This window comes from Leptopilina heterotoma, unplaced genomic scaffold (assembly GCF_015476425.1).
Source record: "Leptopilina heterotoma isolate Lh14 unplaced genomic scaffold, ASM1547642v1 Lhet_278, whole genome shotgun sequence".
NCBI classification, from domain to species: Eukaryota; Metazoa; Arthropoda; class Insecta; order Hymenoptera; family Figitidae; genus Leptopilina; species Leptopilina heterotoma.
In genome coordinates, this window is record NW_025110986.1 from 1,491,044 (window position 1) to 1,512,588 (window position 21,545).

Genomic DNA, 21,545 nt, shown 5'->3' on the forward strand with positions numbered 1-21,545 from the left:
CGCAAGAATTGTGCATTACTTGCGTTCTTGTTCTTTTTTCCTATTACATGTTTTATAAAACTTTTTTTCTTTAAGTTACTACGACTTTAAGGATAACATTCTCATCACCTTTTTTTGTTTGCTGATGATTCCGAAATTAAGTAGACTTATAAGAAAATTTTTAGTCCTGCTAATTAAAAGTGTGAAATTATTTTTAATTACTAACTTTCTTTGCAGAAACATGGTTTGCAGAATTTTCGTCTATAATAGATTTACATGAAAAAGTAACTTCAATTTTTAGAAAAGTTTCACGCTAAACATTTATTAAAGTGGGACATATAAACCTTTACACAATTTTCTTTAAAATTTGAAAATAAATAATACTACGAAGTTTGCATGTGAATCTTTAAATAATTTTTAGAAAAGATCCAGCAGTGTGTGAGACGAAGCTACAAACATTTAGCCCCAGCATGGGGCGAAATGTTAAAAAAACAAAATTTTCAAAAAAGGACAAAACATGTATTTTACGCGAAAATATCAGAAACTTTTTTATTGAAAGTTGTAAAGGACAAGCTGCCCTACAATATTGATATATAAATATTTGCATCTAAGCGTATTATATTATTTAAAAGAAATCATTTATGCAAAATTTAACTTTTCGCTCCAGTCTCCCCTAACATATTTCAAATACACATTTTGCATTTTTCATTTTAAATAAGAAACAGAAAATAATTTTCCATTTTAAATAGGTTTTATGAAACTATTTGGCATTTTGTATTTTAAATAGATATGACGACCGCTTAGTATGACGAAATTACTCTGCCCCTTCAATGTCATTATAAGCGAATTCTACTGTATATTATTTTTAGATACCGAAAGTGATATACTTGTTCAACATCAATTCAATCATATGACGTAAAAAATTAATTAAGCAAAAATGAGTTTTAAAAAATGTCATTTAAGACAAAACAATATTGTTCATTAAAAAAATTCTTTATATTATTTTAATTAAACAAAATGAGACTTAAATTTTCATTTTTAATTAAAGTAAAATAAAAATAAATTTTTATAAACAAATACAAAAACAGTTATTTCCAAAATACCTTTTCTTTATAAACTCTTAAAAAATCTAGAGAAAAAGAAGAAGAGAGAAAAATTCAACAAAATACTTGAAGACGATATTCTATTAAAGAAATAAGTGTGAATCCCTTTTGGTTGAAAGCAAAAAATAGTAAAAAAACATTTAACATCGAAACTTGTCAAATAATTACCATGACTGTAATATTGTGTATTTGTTGGTCGTTTATATATTTCCGAATTGCGCAAGCGTAATAAAAAAGAAACAAGAAGAGAAAAAGAAAATGTTTCATTTTTCTATGAAGTTCAAGTACCGATGAAATTTTTTTCTAAATAAAAAAGACACTACCATCAAGAAATTATTCTAGCGTAAAAGGCACCGCGTCCGATCGGCTTCGTTTACGCATCACAAACTTTACGCTCAAGTCAATCATTACACTCGCTGGCAATCAATACCGGACAATTGGTTTCATGCTAAGACACCTAATGATCTAAGAATATCAAATCCAGATAAGCAATCATCTGTCAAAAAAACTTTTTTCGATAGGTGAAAAAAGTTATATAGATCAGTAATTTATGGATCTATGACATAGAGATAAAATATTACATATATGAGTACGTAAATATATTCTATAAAACAATATTCTAAAAATCAATAATCTATAAATCAATAAAATCTATAAGATCAATAATTTATGAATCAATTATCTATAAGATCAATAATCTATGAATCAATGATCTATGGATCAATAATTTATACAAATCTGATCTTTAATTATAGTTATAATTAAACAGCTATAAGTAAAAAATAATTAGAATGATGATTTAATTCTCTATAAGTCAATAAAATGAAGATCTATGAATCAATTATCTATAAACCAATAATCTATAAAGTAATAATTTATAAATATATATATATATATATATATATATATATATATATGAGGCATTTTACGTGAAATGTCCTAAGTTGAAATTTCAACTTCTTGAAAAAAATTGAAACTCGAGGAATTTGTTGTTCTATCAAGTAGAAATGTGACCCAAAAAATATTTTTGATTTTTTCGAAAAATTGGAGGGGGTAGAGGGGGGTCAATTTGACCAATTTTGCCAACATCGGCTACTTTGTGAATTTTTTCTGAACATACTTGTAATGGGAAAAATTTTTTAGAATATGTTTCTGAAAGGTTTTTTCGTCCTCTTTCCAATGGTGTATTTTATTTTTTAATATTTTAAAAATTTACCCTAATTTTTGATAATTTATATTTAATTTTCAATTTCCCAAAAATCGGTCCGTTTTTTTTGAAAATAAATTATTGCAAACGAAAGCTGAGGTTTTTTCCTATCGGCATGTAAATTTTCAGAATGCCCTTTTTTTTTGTTTTTGAGTTATTGAATTTCAAAGAATAAATTGCGGCGCGCAGCGTCCCGGGCGCCTCGTCTCACGCCGGTTGCCATGGGTTGCCACGCGGCTCAGTGCAACCGCGACGCAGCGCGCCGCAATTTATTCTTTGAAATTCAATAACTCAAAAACAAAAAAAAAGGGCATTCTGAAAATTTACATGCCGATAGGAAAAAACCTCAGCTTTCGTTTGCAATAATTTATTTTCAAAAAAAACGGACCGATTTTTGGGAAATTGAAAATTAAATATAAATTATCAAAAATTAGGGTAAATTTTTAAAATATTAAAAAATAAAATACACCATTGGAAAGAGGACGAAAAAACCTTTCAGAAACATATTTTAAAAAATTTTTCCCATTACAAGTATGTTCAGAAAAAATTCACAAAGTAGCCGATGTTGGCAAAATTGGTCAAATTGACCCCCCTCTACCCCCTCCAATTTTTCGAAAAAATCAAAAATATTTTTTGGGTCACATTTCTACTGGATAGAACAACAAATTCCTCGAGTTTCAATTTTTTTCAAGAAGTTGAAATTTCAACTTAGGACATTTCACGTAAAATGCCTCATATATATATATATATATATATATATATTCTATAAATTAGTAATCGATAAATCAATAATTTATGTATTAAAATAAAAAGGTGTAAATAAGAAATATAATTAGAATGTCAATTTAAAAATCGAAATATTATCTATTTATCAGTAGATCAATAGTCTATAGATTAATAGATCCATAATTTAATTCTCTACACGGAGAGAAAAATCAAGCGTTTGTAGTAAGACATGGTCTATACTTAAAAAGCACGGCGCTGTTTATACTCGATTTGTAGAAATCTATGCTAAAAGAGTAGGGACCTATACTCTTTTAGTAGAGACCTATACTCTTTTAGCATAGATTTCTACAAATCGAGTATAAACAGCGCCGTGCTTTTTAAGTATAGACCATGTCTTACTACAAACGCTTGATTTTTCTCTCCGTGTATATACTGTAAAAAATTTAGGAAGTTAACGGACTCGGGAGTTAGGAGTGAAATTTTTCGAGTTAAAAATCAACTCCAAAAGAGAGTTAATTTCTAACTCCCTTCATTCAACACCCGCGCGAGTTATTTTTTCCTTGGGGAGTTAGCATTTAGGTGTGAAGTTTTAACTCTCTTTATTTAACTCCCCTGGCATTAACTCCCCAATGGGAGCGTTTTTTATAGAACTCCCTGGGGAGTTAAAATTTAACTCCCTTTTTTTACAGTGCATGTCAATAAACTGAAGATCTATGAATCAATTATCCATAAATCTATTAATCAATATTCTATAAATCAATGATTTATGGATCAATACATCAATAATCTATAGATTAATAGAGCAATAATTTAATTCTCTATGAGTCAATAAACTGAAGATCTATGAATTAATGATCTATAAATCAATAAATAATACATAAATAAATAATCTATAAATCAGTAATCTATAAATCAATATTTAACGAATTAATAATCTATAAATCAATTATCTGTAAATCTATAATCTATGGATTAATTCAATAATTTTTAAATATATGATCTATAGAAAAAAAATTATACAAATTAACTATAAGTTAATAATTTATAGATCTGTAGATCTATTTTATATTGGATCCACAGAACATTATTTTTAAAGTATGGACGTAAGAGTAAATAGATGAATAATTTATTGATTTATAGATTCATAATCAATGGATCCAAGAATCAGTAATGAATAGAAGTTATTAATCTATATAGATCTATTATCTAAGGATCGAAAGAGTTGTAAATAAATACTCTAAGTACAAATTTATTGAACAATATAGATCAATGATGTTTAGATCTATGTGTAATTAATTAATAAATCTAATAGCCTATCTATTAGATTTATTAATTAATTATAAAATAGACAAATGATCTTTAAATCTATATAGATGAATAATTTTCTAATTTATAAATTTTTATATCTTGAAATCAAGAGATAATCAATAATCTATAGACTAATAATAATATTCAGATCTATAGATCAATAATCTGTTGATCTGTAAATTTTTAAAACTACAGATTTATAAAGACTAAAAATTACCTATTTTTAACTTTTTTTTCTGTAGGGGCCGTTAAAAAAATACGTAACGCTTTTTGGGTCAAGCTATTTGTTACGGTCAGCAGAAAAAATGGCGCTAATGTATACAACATTGCGTTGCTTGGGGGGAGGGGGCCCAAATTTCCAAAAAATAGCGTTACGTATTTTTTGAACGGCCCCTTAAAATAATATTTCGTGAAAGTTTTCATTCCCATATTCATAATCAAAATTTTTTGCATAAAATTATTTTCTTAAGTAACTATATAAAAAATTGTATTTGAAAGGCAAGTAGTATTTCCATTTTAAATAAAAAAGAAGAAAAATGAAACAATTTGTAGGAGAAAAATTTATTTTAAACTTTTTAAGTACAAATTTTTTTATCGATCGTAAAGTAATAATTGATTGTAATTTTGTATTTAGTTATAAAGTTTTTAACACGATAAAGAAAAAAAATTAAATTTTATTGATTCTTAAAAGGTATATAATTTAAAAATTTTCAAAGTAGAAAAGAAGAGAAAAAAGAAGAAGAAGAAATTGATGATCTTGCGTTCCTCAAAATAATAGTAAATTAACTCAATGGTTGAATGCACCATGACCTCAAAACTTGTAATTCACAATATTTAACACGCTAATATTTGACTAGAAAATTTTCAAGGCAAATTAAACACTGATTTCATAGAAGAATAATCGTAAAATAGGTAATATATTATTTATCAGTTAGGTGAATGAGAAAAAAAGAACGTAAAGTTAACTTTTTTTGATATTTATATAAGAGTAAAAAAGTTTTTTCTTACTCATTAGACTTGAGTATAGTAAATATTTTTATTAATTTAAATTAGAGACTGACTTCCTCTATTCCTCTATTTCTCTATAGTTAAATTTAATTTTACCAATGAAATACATCAAATTTTACTAACAAATTTAAATAAATTACTAAGTAAAACAGATCTTACTCATTTAATAAATTATTAAAATTAGTATAACTATTAATTAATTACTAAATATATTGCATTTTACTAATTAATTACTACATGATTTAAATTTTACTAAAAAATTACAGAATACATCAAATTTGACAAACTAATTACTAATTAAATTAAATCTTATTAATAAATTTAGAAATTTATTTTAACTGTTTTAAAAACAAAAAGTCAGTCACTCTTTCAAATTAATTGAAATTTTTACTAATTCAAATTTTAATATTTTAATTATCTTCTCATTTTTATATTAAATAGATTTTATTCAAATAAAATAATTAATTCAATATTCCATTCAATTCAATTTAATTCAAATTTTTTAATTATTTCAATTAAATTTGCTTTATTTTAATTCAATTCAAATAATTCAATTAAATTTTTTAATTAAATTCAATTATATTATTAAATTCAATGCAATTCAATTTATGCAATTATATTATTCAATTTAATTCCATCTAATTCAATATCATTTAATTCAATTAATTCAAAAACTCACAAAATGCAAGGATAAAAAATAAACCTTGCATACCTGCTTAAGGCAGTCACGAATGCCGACTAAAAAAAACTGCTTGATCCCCTGGGTTTCGAACCTTTTATCCACCTACGGAACTACCTAGTGGCTTCAGACTTCGTAGATGAATGGTCCCATGTAGTCGCTGGCGCGACTCTACCGTGCCGCTCTTGTTCTGGCCTTATTTCCTCCTTGTCCTTGACAAAGTCTTCTTTGCTTCCTCGAGGAAGACTTTGCAACTTCCTGATCCGGCGACATGCTGGATATTCTCCTTCTCGCCGAACTTTGCCTGGTATAAGAAGCATCATGGGCTCTTCTTACAATCTGCTGCCTTATGGCCGGCTTCTCCGCACTTGAAGCACGCAGCCCTACTAAAAATCCCTGTATAAGATCTTGTACAAGAAAATGCACACGTTCAGCAGCTGAACTTGTACAAGTTCTGGTTAGAAAATGTACAATTTCTTGTACCAGGATTTGGAACAAGTTCTTGTGTTAGAACTTGTACAAGAAAATGTACGAGTACTTGTACAAGAAAATAAACTTGCACATGAACCCGTACAAGATTTTGTACAAGATCTTGTACAAGATCTTGTACGGGTTCATGTGCAAGTACTTGTACGGGTTCATGTGCAAGTACTTGTACATTTTCTTTAAACATTATTTTTAAGTTGTAAAAATTAAAAACATTAAAGGCTGCGCAGTAGTTTTTATACGCTTTTAGAGCTGCGCAATAGTTTTTGGCTTGCCTAAAGTGGAGAGTCTTAATGCTTATAAGTTATTAAAATGCCAATTTAAAAAAAATTATTTATTAATTTACTTGATCCAATTTTCTAAAAAAAAATTATTTATAAATATACTTGTGCAAGAACATGCACGTGTTCATGTACAAATACTTGTACCTGAACTTGTACAAAATCTTGTACATTTTCTTGTACAAGTTTATTTTCTTGTACAAGTACTCGTACATTTTCTTGTACAAGTTCTAATACAAGAACTTGTTCCAAATCCTGGTACAAGAAATTGTACATGTTCTTACCAGAACTTGTACAAGTTCAGCTGCTGAATGTGTGCATTTTCTTGTACAAGATCTTATACAGGGATTTTTAGTTATTTTTTTTATTTTTTATTTTTTTTATTTTATTTATTTTTTTTATTTTTTTTTTATTTTTATTTTTTTTTTTATTTTTTTTTTTTTACAAGCAGTAGATAGGTCGCCTAGGCGACCTATCTACTGCTTGTCAATCTCTACCTATGTGGCCATAGTTAAGGCACCTTAGACACCTTATGACCATAGTTCTCCTTCTTATCTTGCAGAAGACGAACCGAATCTTTATGTGCCCGATTTTCTCCAGCTTATCAGCGTCTTCCTGACTGGTGACCACGACAGCGAGCTTTGCTCTTAGCTTGTTTGGTCCGAGAACCGTCACCTTCCTACTTCCTGCTGGTACAGTAGAAATTTTTTCCAGGGCACCCAGTACGTCTTCTTTTTTTGTAAGGGCATCCATATCGCGAATTTTCAACGTAGTTCGCCGGTCCGCTATCTGCACCTTACTGCTTCTTCTGACCAGGTTAATCCCTGGTAGAACTTCTCATCTTTTCTGGCCGCTGCTGTGTGCTTCTCCTTCACATCCCGTATGAGCGATGTTATGCTTCTCAGTCCATCCTTGATTGTCATATTGACATTTCTCTGGACCTCACAGGATTTTAGCATCTTGCTGACTTCATCCTCCATTTTTAGAATGCTCGCTGCCTCTTCCTCTCGCAGCTTAATGCATTCCTCTCGATCTTTATTGCAGCTAGCAATGTCAATCACAGAAGCATTACTGAATACAGAAATGCAGCTGGTTTGACTTGTCACGCTGCTTGTACTCCCTCGTCTCTCCACCCTGTCCACGATGATCTGTGGCACTCCCAACGCGTTGTTGCCCTCCTGCATCCTTGGGCCACTGGCCACCGTCCTCACGCTAGGCGCTTGACGATCGGAACCAGTGAGGGATTTAGCCGTAGCATTACCCTGCAGGTACTCTTCCTCGTTTTTACAATCGCTCATGATGGATGTTTTCTTGTTTGCTGGTTTTGGGCCGCATCGAGTATTTGATTTCCTCGATACCACCTATTTCTAGGAAGCTAACCTATCCGCCACCTGGCACGCGTCCGATAGAGGACCAGCAACCCCGTGCAAAAGAACAAGTTCTAATGCGTCCCAGGTAGAACAAAAGTTTCAACCGGACACGGATTGAATTATATTATTAAATTTAATGCAACTCAGTTGATTCAATTTAATTCCATTCAGTTGAATTTCATTTAATTCAATAATGTTATTCACTTTAATTGTAGGGGAGGTCGGAGTATTATTGGACACACTTTTATTTTGTCCAGAAACTCTATAAAAAAATTATTTTTCTCAAAATTTCGAAGCTTGATTTTGTGGTACGATAAATAACCTTTCTTTTGGTACCAGAAATTTGACCTAATTGTTTAAAATTGTACATTCTGTATCAGTTGGCGCAAAAAACTGGTTTTTGAGATTTTAAAAAATCTCGGGGTATTATTGGACAGTTTTGTAAATCGATAAAAAATTAATACAGTACCGTCCGCAATTGTCAGTCCACCCATTTTTAAAGGAATGACAAAAATTTTTTAACATAAAATTCATGAAAACTAAAATTTTTTTTGGTTTATATTTTGAAAGACGATAAAATTTTGAAAAGAATAAGACCTTACAGAAGTCATTTGGCCAAAATTTGTAGAAGATATTCCTAAAAATCGTCATTTTCAATGTTTTACAAAAATTTAAATAACTTCTAAAATAATGAACGCTTTTTAATAATCTTAGGCTTATTTTAAAGGTCTTTTTCTACGGAAAAAGAATTACTTATAGGCATTAACCTGTCATTTTTAACCTGGAATAAGCATGACGTCAAAATTGGACAAAAAAATTGGAAAAATTTGAAATCAATTTTTTGTACTAAAAACTATTCTAGAACATATATAAAACATGATATGGTGTAGATTTTTCAAGAAAATTTAATAAAAATATATGTTTGAATTTCAAAAATTATTTTTCTTTTAATAATATTATTTCAAATTTTTTGAATTTTTTTGTCAAACTTTGACGTCATGCTTATGCCAAGTTAAAAATTACAGGTTAATGACTATAAGTAATTCTTATTCTGTAGAAAATGGTCTTTAAAATAAGCCTAAGATTATTAAAAAGCGTTCATTATTTTAGAAGTTATTCAAATTTTTGTAAAACATTGAAAATGACGATTTTTAAGAATATCTTCTACAAATTTTGGCCAAATGACTTCTGTAAGGTCTTATTCTTTTCAAAATTTTATTGTCTTTCAAAATATAAACCAAAAAAAATTTTACTTTTCATGAATTTTATGTTAAAAAAATTTTGTCATTCCTTTGAGAATGGGTGGACTGACAATTTCGGACGGTACTGTATTACTGCTGGAAAACGTTTATTTGTTGATGAAAATTAAAGAATATGTTTTAATGAATAAAATAAAGTGAAGAAAAAGATGAAAATTATTGAGATTTACGTGCAGTTAAGGCACGTAAAAGTGTTCGGGTTTGCTCCGGCACAACTCAAGTGAACACCTCGATCACAAGCGATACAATGGGCTGTGTTTCGGCGATTTTCTTTCTTGGGCATATTTTTCATGCAAAATATGCAAAAATCAGTATCCTCGGATCGAAGAACTCGACCGCAGCGCGGTTGCAAGGGATAATACCAGTCAGGTAGCAGTATGGGGCCCAGAGTCGCTCATTTCTACCTGTCTGGTGCGATCCCGTCGAGTTCTTCAATCCAAGCCTCAATTGTCATTAATTATAAAAATGTTTTTTAGGGTTCTAAGCATTTTATACAGAGACAACTTTTCCTTTAAAAAGAAAAATTCTTTAATTATGATTAAAAAAAGAAGACAAAATTATTTAAAAAATAACCTAATAAATTTTGAAAAAAATTTCAGTTACAACACGAGTATGCACTGATTTTGACACTAACCGATGGAAAATTAGGTGAAGGAAATTATATAACACAGAGTCTTCTCATATTGGTGGAGGACATCAATGATAATATACCAATTTTTCGTCCCCATCCGACGACAATAACAATAAAGGAAAATTCATCGCCCGGTGTTTTGACAACTGTCGAAGCAAACGATGCCGATGAAGGTGCTCACGGTCAGGTTGTTTATTACATTCAAGAATTGGATGGCGATAATGACATATTTACCATTACCACTGTCAATGGAAAAGGTGTTGTTCGACTCATTGGCTCATTGGATTACGAAAAAAAATATCTTTATCAATTGAGAATTCTTGCCGTGGATCGGGCAATCAACGAGAAGGTATTCTAATTTTCAGAAATAATTTTTTTTCGCCTCACACAAAATTCCAATTGAATTTTAATTGAAATTCCACTCTAATCGGAAATATATCAAAATTCTATAAAAATCCCAATGAAATCTAAGTTTCGCCTGATAATCGATAGAATTCCAATGGAATTTCGATGATATTCCTCTCTAATAGAAAATATATCAGAATTTTATAAGAATTCACACTAAATATTCCACTTTAATCGAAATTATATTAAAATCCCTAAGGAATTTTGCTAAAATTCTACTCCAATCCGAAATATATCAGAATTATATAACATTTACAAAGGAATTTCGATGACATTCCACTCTAATCGGAAACATATCAGAATTTCATGGGAATTCCGCTATAAGTTAAGAGAAATAAGAAATTCCGCTATAGTTGGAATTATGCTGGCATAATTATTGAAAAGGGAATCTAAATAATGTTTGAGAAATCTTTCAGAGTTCCGATAGAATTCAATGGAAATTACGTCGGAATTCCATCGGAACTCTGAAAGATTTCTCAAACAATATTTCGATTCCCTTCTCAATTACGGATGGAATTCTGCCAGAGTTTCATTGATAATGCGATAAACATTCTGTAAAACTTCAATGGATATTATTATCGGAATTGCAATAACTATTTCCAAATTCCGATAACAATTAGTAATTTCACTTGAATTTTATTGGATTTTGAATGGAATTTAAAACAAACGGAAAAGATTCCCCAGAAAGTGTTTCTAGTAGTACTTTTCCAGAAAACTTTTCACTTGAGCCTTTAAAAAAGATTTTTATTTTTCCTATAAATAAATTTAATCTAAAAATAGAAAAGTTTTACGCAAAGTTCTTTATAAATATTTTCTCCAAATTCCATGAATATTTGTTAAATTTGGAATTTCAACGCAATTCTAAAAAATTGTTTAAACGGAATTTCGATTGTCTGCCAATTGCTGGCAGAATTCTGCTAAAGTTTCATTGAAATTAATATAAAACTTCTGTGAAAATTGGATTTAAATTGGTATCGGAATTCCTATACAATTTTTGAAATCCGATCAAAATCAGTAATTTGATAATTTCACAGGAATTTTATTGTATTTCCGATGAGAAAATTCCATTTAAATCCAAGCCACGTGGAAAAATTCGTTTTAAAATGCTTGTAGGAATTCCGATTGGAATTCTGATATAATTACGATTAAAATGTATTTTTATTTGGAATTCCTGCCTGAATTCCATTCCAATCAGAACTTTATTAAAATTCCAATCGAAATTCCAAAAGAAATTTGTTAGAGCACTTTGTATGGAATTCTTTCTCATCCGAATTCATATCGAAATTTAAATTGCAAATGAAATTAAAAAATCGAGTGTGGAATTCGGAATCGAGATAATGGAATTCTATAGTGAATGTTCGATTGTAACTGGAATTCCACTACAATTCTCATTTCAATCTGAATAACGTCGAATTTTAGATAAATTTTAGGCGGGTATTTCGTTGAAATTTTCAATTTATGCTGGAATTACAGTTAAAATCGGAATTCTGTTGAATATCTGCTAAGAATCCTTGCGAAATTACACCAGAAGTTTATTAAAAATTCAATGTCATTCCGATTGGAATCAAAATTCTAATGGAATTCCAGTTGGAATCAGATATTTTCTATAAATCCAGTGTTGTGATTCCGAATTCAATTTGCAGTTTAATTATTTAATTTAATTATTTACTAGTTTCGTTGTTAATAAAACTCGAATCTTGTAGGTAAATACAGGAACAACCGCAATTTTAGTAAAAGTTCAGGATGTGGAGGACCAACCTCCGGAATTTGTTGCAATGACCCCTGTTGCCAGAATCAGTGAAAATGTCAGAATTGGAACACCTGTTTTACAAGGTATTTTTTCAATTTTCGAATACTATTATTGAATCATAATTATATAATAAATTAAAATTATTATTATTACAATTGGATAATTTTAAGAACAATTGACTTCATTAATAATTATTTAATTAAATTTATAATATTTATAATTATATGATTTTTTTTATTTATATGTAGTTTTTATTATTACAAATATAATAAAATAAAATAAAATATTTTTTAAAAAAATGAACAGTTCGTGCAATTGATGGCGACAAGGGTATAAATAACAAGATAACGTACAGCATCACTGAGGGTCCAAAACACTTGTTCGATATTGAACCCACTTCGGGTTTAGTGTTCACTATAGCGCAATTGAATCGAGAGGCTGTTGATAATAGTGATGGTACTTTTATCTTGAAAATTACCGTCAAAGAAATATCAAGTGTAGTAATACCGCCACCATCAGTATCAACTGAAGTCACTGTTATTCTCACTGACATTAATGACGAAACACCAACATTTCGAAGTTCAAGATATATCGCCGAAATTAATGAGAATGCACCACAAAATACACCGGTCAATTTTATTGGCGATGCGATTCCAGAAATTTATGATCACGATCTGGTGAGTTTATCACTTTATTGCCATTGGCACTATCAAGTGCTTTTATTATATATGAAACTTAATATTAAACGAAACACAATACTTGACCTAATTTTTACCTGGATTTGGAAATTTCACTGTTCTATTCACGGTGCTTTAACATAAATTATTAACATTTTTTAATCACTTTCTTTCTCTCTAAAACTGAATCAGTGAAATTTGACTGAGAATCAGTGACTCTATTCTCGCGATTTGAATCAGTGAAATTTCACTGAAGATCAGTTAAAAATGATTGAAATTTCAGTCATTTTTTACTGATTGGCCAATTAAAAAATAACTGATATTTTCAGTAGTTTTTTAATTGGCGATTCAGTGGAAAATGACTGAAATTTCAGTTATTTTTAACTGATTTTCAGTGCAATTCCACTGATTCACTGATTCTCAGTCAAATTTCACTGATTCAGATTTAGTGAGTTCAATTTGGCATTTTGACCGAAATTTTAATGTTGTTATTTTCTTTTTGACCTGCGAATTATTTGACATTAATTGAAAAACAATTAATTCTGCACCATAAACTACATATTGCTTATTTAACCTTAATTTCAACTTTTTAATTCTTTTCTTTTAATAATTCATTTTGACCTAATTTTTAATCACCTTATCCTAAATTTTGTCTTAATCTAAATTTCAACCTTTTAATTCCTTTTTTAATCATTCATTTTGACCTAAATTATTTTTAATGTTACTATTTTGTTTTTGATCTGTTAATCTGACCTAATTGTAAAATTACGTTTACTCCTTAACCTAAATTTTGCTTTAACCTAAATGTTAACCTTTAACACTTCCTTTTAACTTGACCTAAATTTTAATTTTGAGCTTTTCAACCATTAATTTGCCTTTATAAATATACTTTCTGCACCTTCTCCTACATTTTTTAAAATCTAAATTTCAATCTTTTAATTCCTTTTTTTGTCATTCCTTTTACCTAAATTTTAATGTTGCTATTTTGTTTTGGACATGTTAATCTGACTTAATTGTAAAATTACGTTTACTTCTTGCACTAAATTTTGCTTTAAACGCCTAAATGTTGTTTTTTCTTTAATCTCAATTTTAACCTTAAACAATTAAACAATTTCAGCCTTCCTTTTAATATATCATTGTGACCTAAATTTTTATTTTGCCCAGTTTCTTTTTGACCTGTTAATTCATCCTTTTAATCTTTTAATTTATTCTTGTTCCTAAACTTAAAGTTTGATTTAACATAGATTTTTTGCTTTAACCACAATTTTAATGTTCTACTTTTCTTCTTAATAAGCCATTTTGACCTAATTTTTTATTTAGATTTATCCAAAATTGTAAAATGCTCCTTAACTTAATGCTTTGACGAAATTTTTTTCTTTTTCTTTTCTTTCTTATGTCGTTCATCTGATACTTGTCAGATTTTAAATTTTTAAATAATCCAACTAAGTTAATTTAAATCTGAACTAAATTTAAATTATAAATTGTTAGTGTGTAGCTAAAAAATTAAATTTTATGCTTTCTATTGTTTTCTATATTTATCTGATGGTCATTTTATGATCACCAGTCAATAATAATAGTACCAAAGTTTAGGTCATTAAACGCCTGGGGGGAAGTAAAACATAACGTTAAAATTTAGGTACATTTCACAGGTGAGGAAGCCAAAGAAAATTTTTAAATTTAAAATTTAAATTTTTAAAATCAATTAACAATTTATAATTTAAATTTAGTTCAGATTTAAATTAACTTAGTTGGATTATTTAAATTAAGTAATAGTTAATAATAATAATGATTAATTTGAAAATTAGTTTGCTTCAAACTATAGGTTAAATAAAAATTGTAAAGAAATTAATTCAAATAAAAAAATAGAGGACACGAAAATCGAATATTAAAATTTAGGTGAACTAGCAAACTTTATGGAATATATGTAGTTTGAAAACTTGGGTCAAGGTTGTTTAGGTTGTAACAAATTTTTAATCTCTTTATTTGTGAAAATATTAAGGAACAGTTAAATTACAAAAGAATCAATTTAAATTAAAGATCAATTCAATTAATTACATATATAAACATTTTTTACAACAAAGAATAATGCAAATTTACATAAATAAAAATAAAAGAATTAATTTTTATAATATTTGACAATTTATTAATATTTATCTATAGTCCAAAGATTATATTCTCTCTATAACAAATTAAATTTGGAGACGCGTCTCAGTCACATACACACAAAAACACGAATACATAAATAGATAAATGAAATTATTACATACAATAAATATTTCAATTAAATTTCACATAAAATAAAACATATAAATACAGAAATAAAATGATTCGAGTTCACCTTTTTTTGTCTAAGAATTTAAATTTGCTCCTAATAAAAATAAATCGTATAGATCCCGAAAATTAAATAAACAATAATAAATATACAATTTCATAAAATAACGGTACTCATCTCTCAAACCATTCAGTGTGGAGTGACCAGAATTATCCAGATTCCAGGAATGTATTAAAGTTTCCCTTATACCATGGGAGTCCTGGTTGACTACTGTTTCAAAATCCAGCAAGATAGATATCATGGATGACAATAATTAAAATTGGGGACTATTATAACGGCCACACTTTAAATAAAAGAAAATAAACAAAATTTATAAACTTTAACTCAAATAAATTAGACATAAAGACACTTGAAAATTAAATAATGCACCTTTCCGTGTCCTCGGCCGGCACGTGAGAGCACGGCTATTTTTCTGGTGTTGTCGACAAAAGGCAAAACTCGAATAAAATTGAATTTTCCTAAATCGACAATCAAACCCAAATCAATCAATGCCCCACTCCTAGAGAACACGAAAATGACCAAATTGCAGAAATGTTAGACAATCAGTATCATCTAGGAGCTCCCTATTCTAAATATAATTAATTATTGAAAAATACATGAAGTGACCGCTTTAAGGTCATACTACGAGTTTTTAAAACTAAACAAGAGGGGAATTGTTGATCATAAAATTAAACTTTTCGGTCAAAAATAATAATTCGTGAATTTACTATACAGTTTAGGTATATAGGTCGAAATTTAAATTCAACCATAATATTTAGGTCAAATGTTAGTGATCAAAAGGCGAATTTAGGTCAATAAAAATTAGAGAAAATAATAAATACCTAAACTTTAATTTTAGGCCAACTAACAGAGTTTGGGGAGAGTGTTTAACTTTAAAACTTAGGTCAAATTTTTTAGGTCATAAAGTGAATAATATTCAGAGGGAAAATGTCGAAGTTGAAATTTAACTTTCAGGTAAAAACTAAAATAGGTCGAATTTAGGTCAGAATTTATTTTACACAGATTTTTTTAATTTAATTAACTAATATTTAATAACAATTAATAATTAGGGTAGGGTGGGGCTTTTTTATTCCTGTTTGAATTGTTAAGTTTAAAAAATGTATTTAAAAAAAACAGCCTAAATAAGAAAAATGGAATAAATAATTTTTCTCGTGACCTCTGCTATAATTAAAATGTTATTTTGCAAATGTGGAATTGGTTAAGATATTATTGTTTTAGGGGACGAATGGAACTTTTGGAATGTTCATTGATGGAGATAATGGAATTTTCGACATCACCCCATCGCGTGGAATCAATGAAGCTGCATTCTTAATTCGTGTTAAAAATACTTCAAAACTAGATTTTGAAGAGAGAACTGGTAAATAAATTATTACTTTCTCAATTTTTATTCAATTTCCTTTTTAAAGATTCAAAAATTTCATTTGCCTAATTTTTTTTAATTTCAAAAATAATTTTAAATCAAACATGAATTAAAATATCATTATTCGTTGTAAATTTTAAGCATATTTTTTAAAATGAAAAATTTTTGAAGCAAGTTTTTCAATTTCAAAACTTAAAATTTTGATTAAGAAAGTATAAAAATTTTTCAGTTTTGAAAATTTCTTAAAATTTTAAATTTGAAGAATAATTAAAACTTTTTAAATTTTTTATTAATTTTTATTATTATTTTTTTGTGTGCAGTTTTTGAAATATTTTGTTTTGTAGAATTTTTAAAATATCATGTAAAATAATTAAATAAAAATTTTTTGACATTTTAATTTTTTTAAAAAGAATAAAAATTTTCAGTTGTCAATTTTACATTAATTGCCAGAGAAATTGTAACCCCAGCGGCAAAATATAGTATTGTGCCAGTAACAGTTTACATTAAGGATCAAAATGATAATTATCCGGAATTCACTCAGAACACATATGAAGTATCGGTACCGGAAAATTGTGAAATTGGCTCAACAGTTGCTTGGGTGCAGGCTTTAGACGCTGACAGTGGGAATTTTGGAACTTTCGGAATTAGATATACAAATTTGGGAGGCAGCATCGCTCACGTGTAAGTTTCAAGCAAAAAAATGTTTTCTTTCCATTCTCCCATTCTTATAGGAGAAATCCATCAATTAAATTTAATTAATTAATAAATTAATTATTAAATTAACTAATTATTATTTAGTAATAGTGAAACATTTAAAGTAATTTACAGTGTTTAAGTTTAAAATAAAAACTAAATAAGCATAATTTCGAATAAAAGAAAGTGGTTTATAATTTTTACAGATTATCTCTGAATCCTTTGAGTGGCGTACTTACAGTGAAAGAAAGTGGCTCAAGTTTCGATCGAGAATTAGTGTCTCGACATTATTTAACTGTCGAGGCACGCGACGATTTGGGAAGAGGAAATCGAAACACAGCCCAACTTATTGTCAATATTCTTGACGTTAATGATAATGCGCCCGTTTTTTTGCAAAATAAATACGAAATCGTTTTACTCGAGAATGAAGAACAATTTGAATCGCCATTAATTGTTGAGGCTTTTGACATTGATTTGAACGGTAAATTAAATTAAGTTTTTATTGTATTTTATTTTTTCATATAAACTATCGTGATGAAAAACAAAGAAATAAAAATGAATGAAATTAAATTTCAATTAATTAAATTTTAATTATTTTTATTTATAAATAAATGAAAATAATTATTTTTAATTAATTATTTATTAAGAAATAAAAATAATGAAAAGAAGACAAAATTAATGAAAAACAAGAAAAAACATTCAAACCAGAAAAGTAATAGGATAATATTTTATCTTTATGCAATAAAAAATAGTAACAAAAATTGAAATTGAAAACGAAAAATAAAAACCATTTTTCAGGAACGAGAAACAGTGAAGTCGTTTATTCGATCGTAAATAGTGAATATTCCCGTAATTTTACGATCGATCCAACGAGAGGAATAATTACACCATCAATGCCAATGGATTTTGAAAAACTACCCGCCAATAAAGGACAAATGGAAATAGCCATTCGCCCCCTACGATTGACAATTAGAGCCAAAGATATGGGCACGCCAAGTTTAAGTTCCGATGTGCCTGTAATTATTTATTTCAAAGATGTCAATGACAATGGACCAAATTTTGAAAGAGCCGTTTACAAAAAAAATATTCCCGAAGATGTACCCGGAGGCACGACAGTATTACAGGTAATTATTTTTTTTTATTTGTCTCAACAAAAAGAAGAGAATTTACTCAATTCTTTTTTTCAGGTAAAAGCCTGGGACAGAGATTTATCATCTCCAAACAATAAATTAGTATATCGAATACAAAGTGGAGCTGGAGACAAATTCGTTATCGGACCGGAAACTGGAATAATTAAAGTCGCATCTGGATCGAATTTAGATCCGGATTTAACGTCACCAAAAACAACGAGATATATTTTAAATGTAATTGCCATTGACAGTGGAACTGAAATTCAACGTACGGCAAATGTTGTTGTCAATATTTCCATTATCGACGTTAACAATAAATCGCCAACATTTATTGATCCCGGAACAGTGACAATTAGAGAAAATACACAGGTAATTCTAATGAGAAGAAATTTTTCTATTTTTCACTTTATTACACGATAAATAAAAAATAAATAATAGTAAATTCATTTTTTAATAATAATTATAGTAATACATTTTTTTCATATAATATCATTGGTTAGAATTATAAATATTGTGCGTACTGAAATTTTTTGGCAAAACTATGGCAATATTTTGATAAAATTGTGGCGATAGAACAGCAAAATAATTGTAAATAATTTTTGGGGTTTGTGGCAATTCTGTGGAAAAATTGTGGCAATATTGTAGCATTGCCACAAAAAAATTATAGCACTACTCTGGCAAAATATTTTGGCAAAAGTGTGACAAAATTATTGCTAAATTGAGAAAAAATCTGGCAAAACCAAACTTCGCAATAAATAATTACTTTTAAAAAAGTAGCAAAAATTAGCTTTAAGACTGAAAAAAGTAGTAAAAAGTAGCTATCGAAAAATTAAGATTGACGACTTAAAAAACTCCTTTTAGTCGATTCACAAAAATTTTATATAAAATTTCCCTGACATTCTCCTGATTTCCATAAAAAAAATATTTACGTTTTTTCATATACTGCTAATAACATCAATTCTAAATTTTTCTAAAATTTAATTATTTTCCAAATTTTTAAGTAGAATTCTTTAGAAATACGATTCTATTTATAAATAAATTTTGAAAGTAATAAAATTAAATAATTTAAAATATAAAATTTATTTCAATTATATTTGACAAAATTACCAAATAAATAAATACTTAATTCAAACTTTTTAAATTATTTACGGGAATTTAACTATCGCAAAAATTTTTAATTACAATTTACCATAAGATGAATTTCTTTCATAAACTCGAAGTTAAATTATTTAAAAATTGAATAATCTTTGTTAAATAAAAATTTTAAATAAGTAGGGTCTAATTGGGGTAAATGTAAACGGAATATCTATTTTTCACCAAAAACATTATTTTTTTTGTTAAAAGGTAAAACGGACGGATTTCTTTTGCATGAACTTGTTACTAGAGTTCCCTAGAAAAATTGTATGAGGTACAAAAAAATATTGATGCACCTGAATCGCCTGAAAATGACTGTTTACATTTACCCCGAGATTTTGAAATTTTCCTAAAATTCGGGGTAAATGTAAACACCACTGAAGTTAAGCGAGGTTTAAGAAACAAGTTATTTCAAATATACTACTGTTTTAAGGGATGGAAAAACTGATAAAAATTCTTCGTAGATGTATAGTAAATCAACCAGTTGACTGATAATGTATCATACAAAATAAACAATTAACCATTACAAAATTAGTGATGTAAAAACTTGAATAACTTGAACAAATTTTAATAGATTTTCATTCAACTTGGTAAAAAGAAGTTTTTTTTTTATTTTGCTGAATAAGAATCTAAAATCGAATTTTTAAATTTCAAAATGGTGGTGTTACGAACCGATAAAAATATTTTAAATAATTTGAATAATTGTTTATTATAAAAATTATTTTTGGGCTTTTGAGTTGGCCCTATTTTTACAGTTCGGCGGAGGAGACCAAACTGCCAGAGCGTAAGCTCTGTTTATCTTATTGGGATCGTTATTCCTTGTTACTTAAAAAAAATTCAGAATTTAATTAGAGGAGGGGGGTAAGGAAGATGTAGAAAATTAATAGAGAAAGAATTAAGAGTAATAATTATAATTTATTTTGAATTATGAAAGAATTCATCCGTCCCTCAAACAATAAAAGGGAGGATGGGGTAAAACCAAACCAGAACGATACAGTGACTTACCAGTTCTGGAACTTAGAATCTACCGCCTTGAAGTCTTCTTCAGGCGGGCGGAAATTCACAATTTTTATTCACACACGCACAAAATAGTTTTTAAAATTTACTATATTCCTAATTTCTTTCCAAACCTTCGAACACAGGGCGGACGCGGTAACTTTTCGAAACCGGCCGGTTTTTCAACAAGAAAAATAAAGTATTAGGGGAGACTGGGGTAAACCCGCTCACTTTTTTTCAGGTCGGCTAAAATCTAGGAAATTATTCTCTAAATCCAAGTTAATTTATATCATTTGAAAGCTTATGATTTCTACTAAAAAAATAAAAAAGAGTTTTTAATTTATCTTTTTTAGTTTTACTTAGAGAAATTTTTTAATAAACATATACCAAATTTCGAAATCACAATTTTCCAGGGTAAACCCGCTCACTTTATCTTTTCAAGACGGAACATTTTTATTTTTTAAATATTAAAGTTCGTCTTATTCCCGTCTTAAGTATGATTTATTATTGATAATTTATGAGTTATATAAACATTTCTATAAACAACAAATTGGTTTAATAAATAATGAACATAGATTTCATGAATTACAACTATGGATTTAAATAGTGTTATATTTTATTAAGAGAAAGTGAAATGTAGTTAAAATTTTGGTTTTTTTTTGGTTTTAATAAGTCATAAATTGTGTTATTGTTAAAATATAATACGTGAAATTATTTTATTCTAAATTTTAAATTTAAAACTAAGTGAGCGACTTTACCCCGGTGTATTCCTCACATTTCACAATAAATTTAATTAAATCTTTTTAAAATAAGACAAAACTATATATGTACTTCGAAGAAGGACATCCAATAGCAACAAAAAAAATTTGCCAGATAAATTAAGACTCAAAAATAATGATCGAAAAACTTAAGAATCCAAAATACGTTTCTTTTCTGATACCTCTAAAAACATTTGATCGCCTCTGATTCTATGTTGAATTCATGAAACTAAACGAAAGTTCGTTAATATAAGTTGAATGTTAAGTACTATT

The 21,545-nt window shown here is 28.1% G+C and overlaps 1 protein-coding gene and 1 long non-coding RNA gene across 4 annotated transcripts in view; one reads left to right on the plus strand and one right to left on the minus strand.

The window, feature by feature from the left end:
- Window positions 1–21,545, plus strand: part of LOC122504070 (cadherin-23) — a 123,442-nt gene that overhangs the window by 66,377 nt on the left and 35,520 nt on the right. For all 3 annotated transcript variants that reach the window (XM_043614962.1, XM_043614963.1, XM_043614961.1), the window contains exons 4-11: window positions 10,006–10,386; window positions 12,146–12,275; window positions 12,499–12,869; window positions 16,420–16,558; window positions 16,987–17,242; window positions 17,461–17,735; window positions 18,053–18,378; window positions 18,442–18,753. In XM_043614962.1, coding sequence (XP_043470897.1) covers window positions 10,006–10,386; window positions 12,146–12,275; window positions 12,499–12,869; window positions 16,420–16,558; window positions 16,987–17,242; window positions 17,461–17,735; window positions 18,053–18,378; window positions 18,442–18,753 — 2,190 coding nt within the window. The remainder of the gene's footprint in view (window positions 1–10,005; window positions 10,387–12,145; window positions 12,276–12,498; window positions 12,870–16,419; window positions 16,559–16,986; window positions 17,243–17,460; window positions 17,736–18,052; window positions 18,379–18,441; window positions 18,754–21,545) is intronic.
- On the minus strand, window positions 15,325–15,630 carry LOC122504072. Its single transcript, XR_006301801.1, has 2 exons — window positions 15,571–15,630; window positions 15,325–15,484 (listed from the first exon to the last, which is right to left on the minus strand). It is a non-coding gene; the product is annotated as an uncharacterized LOC122504072 (long non-coding RNA).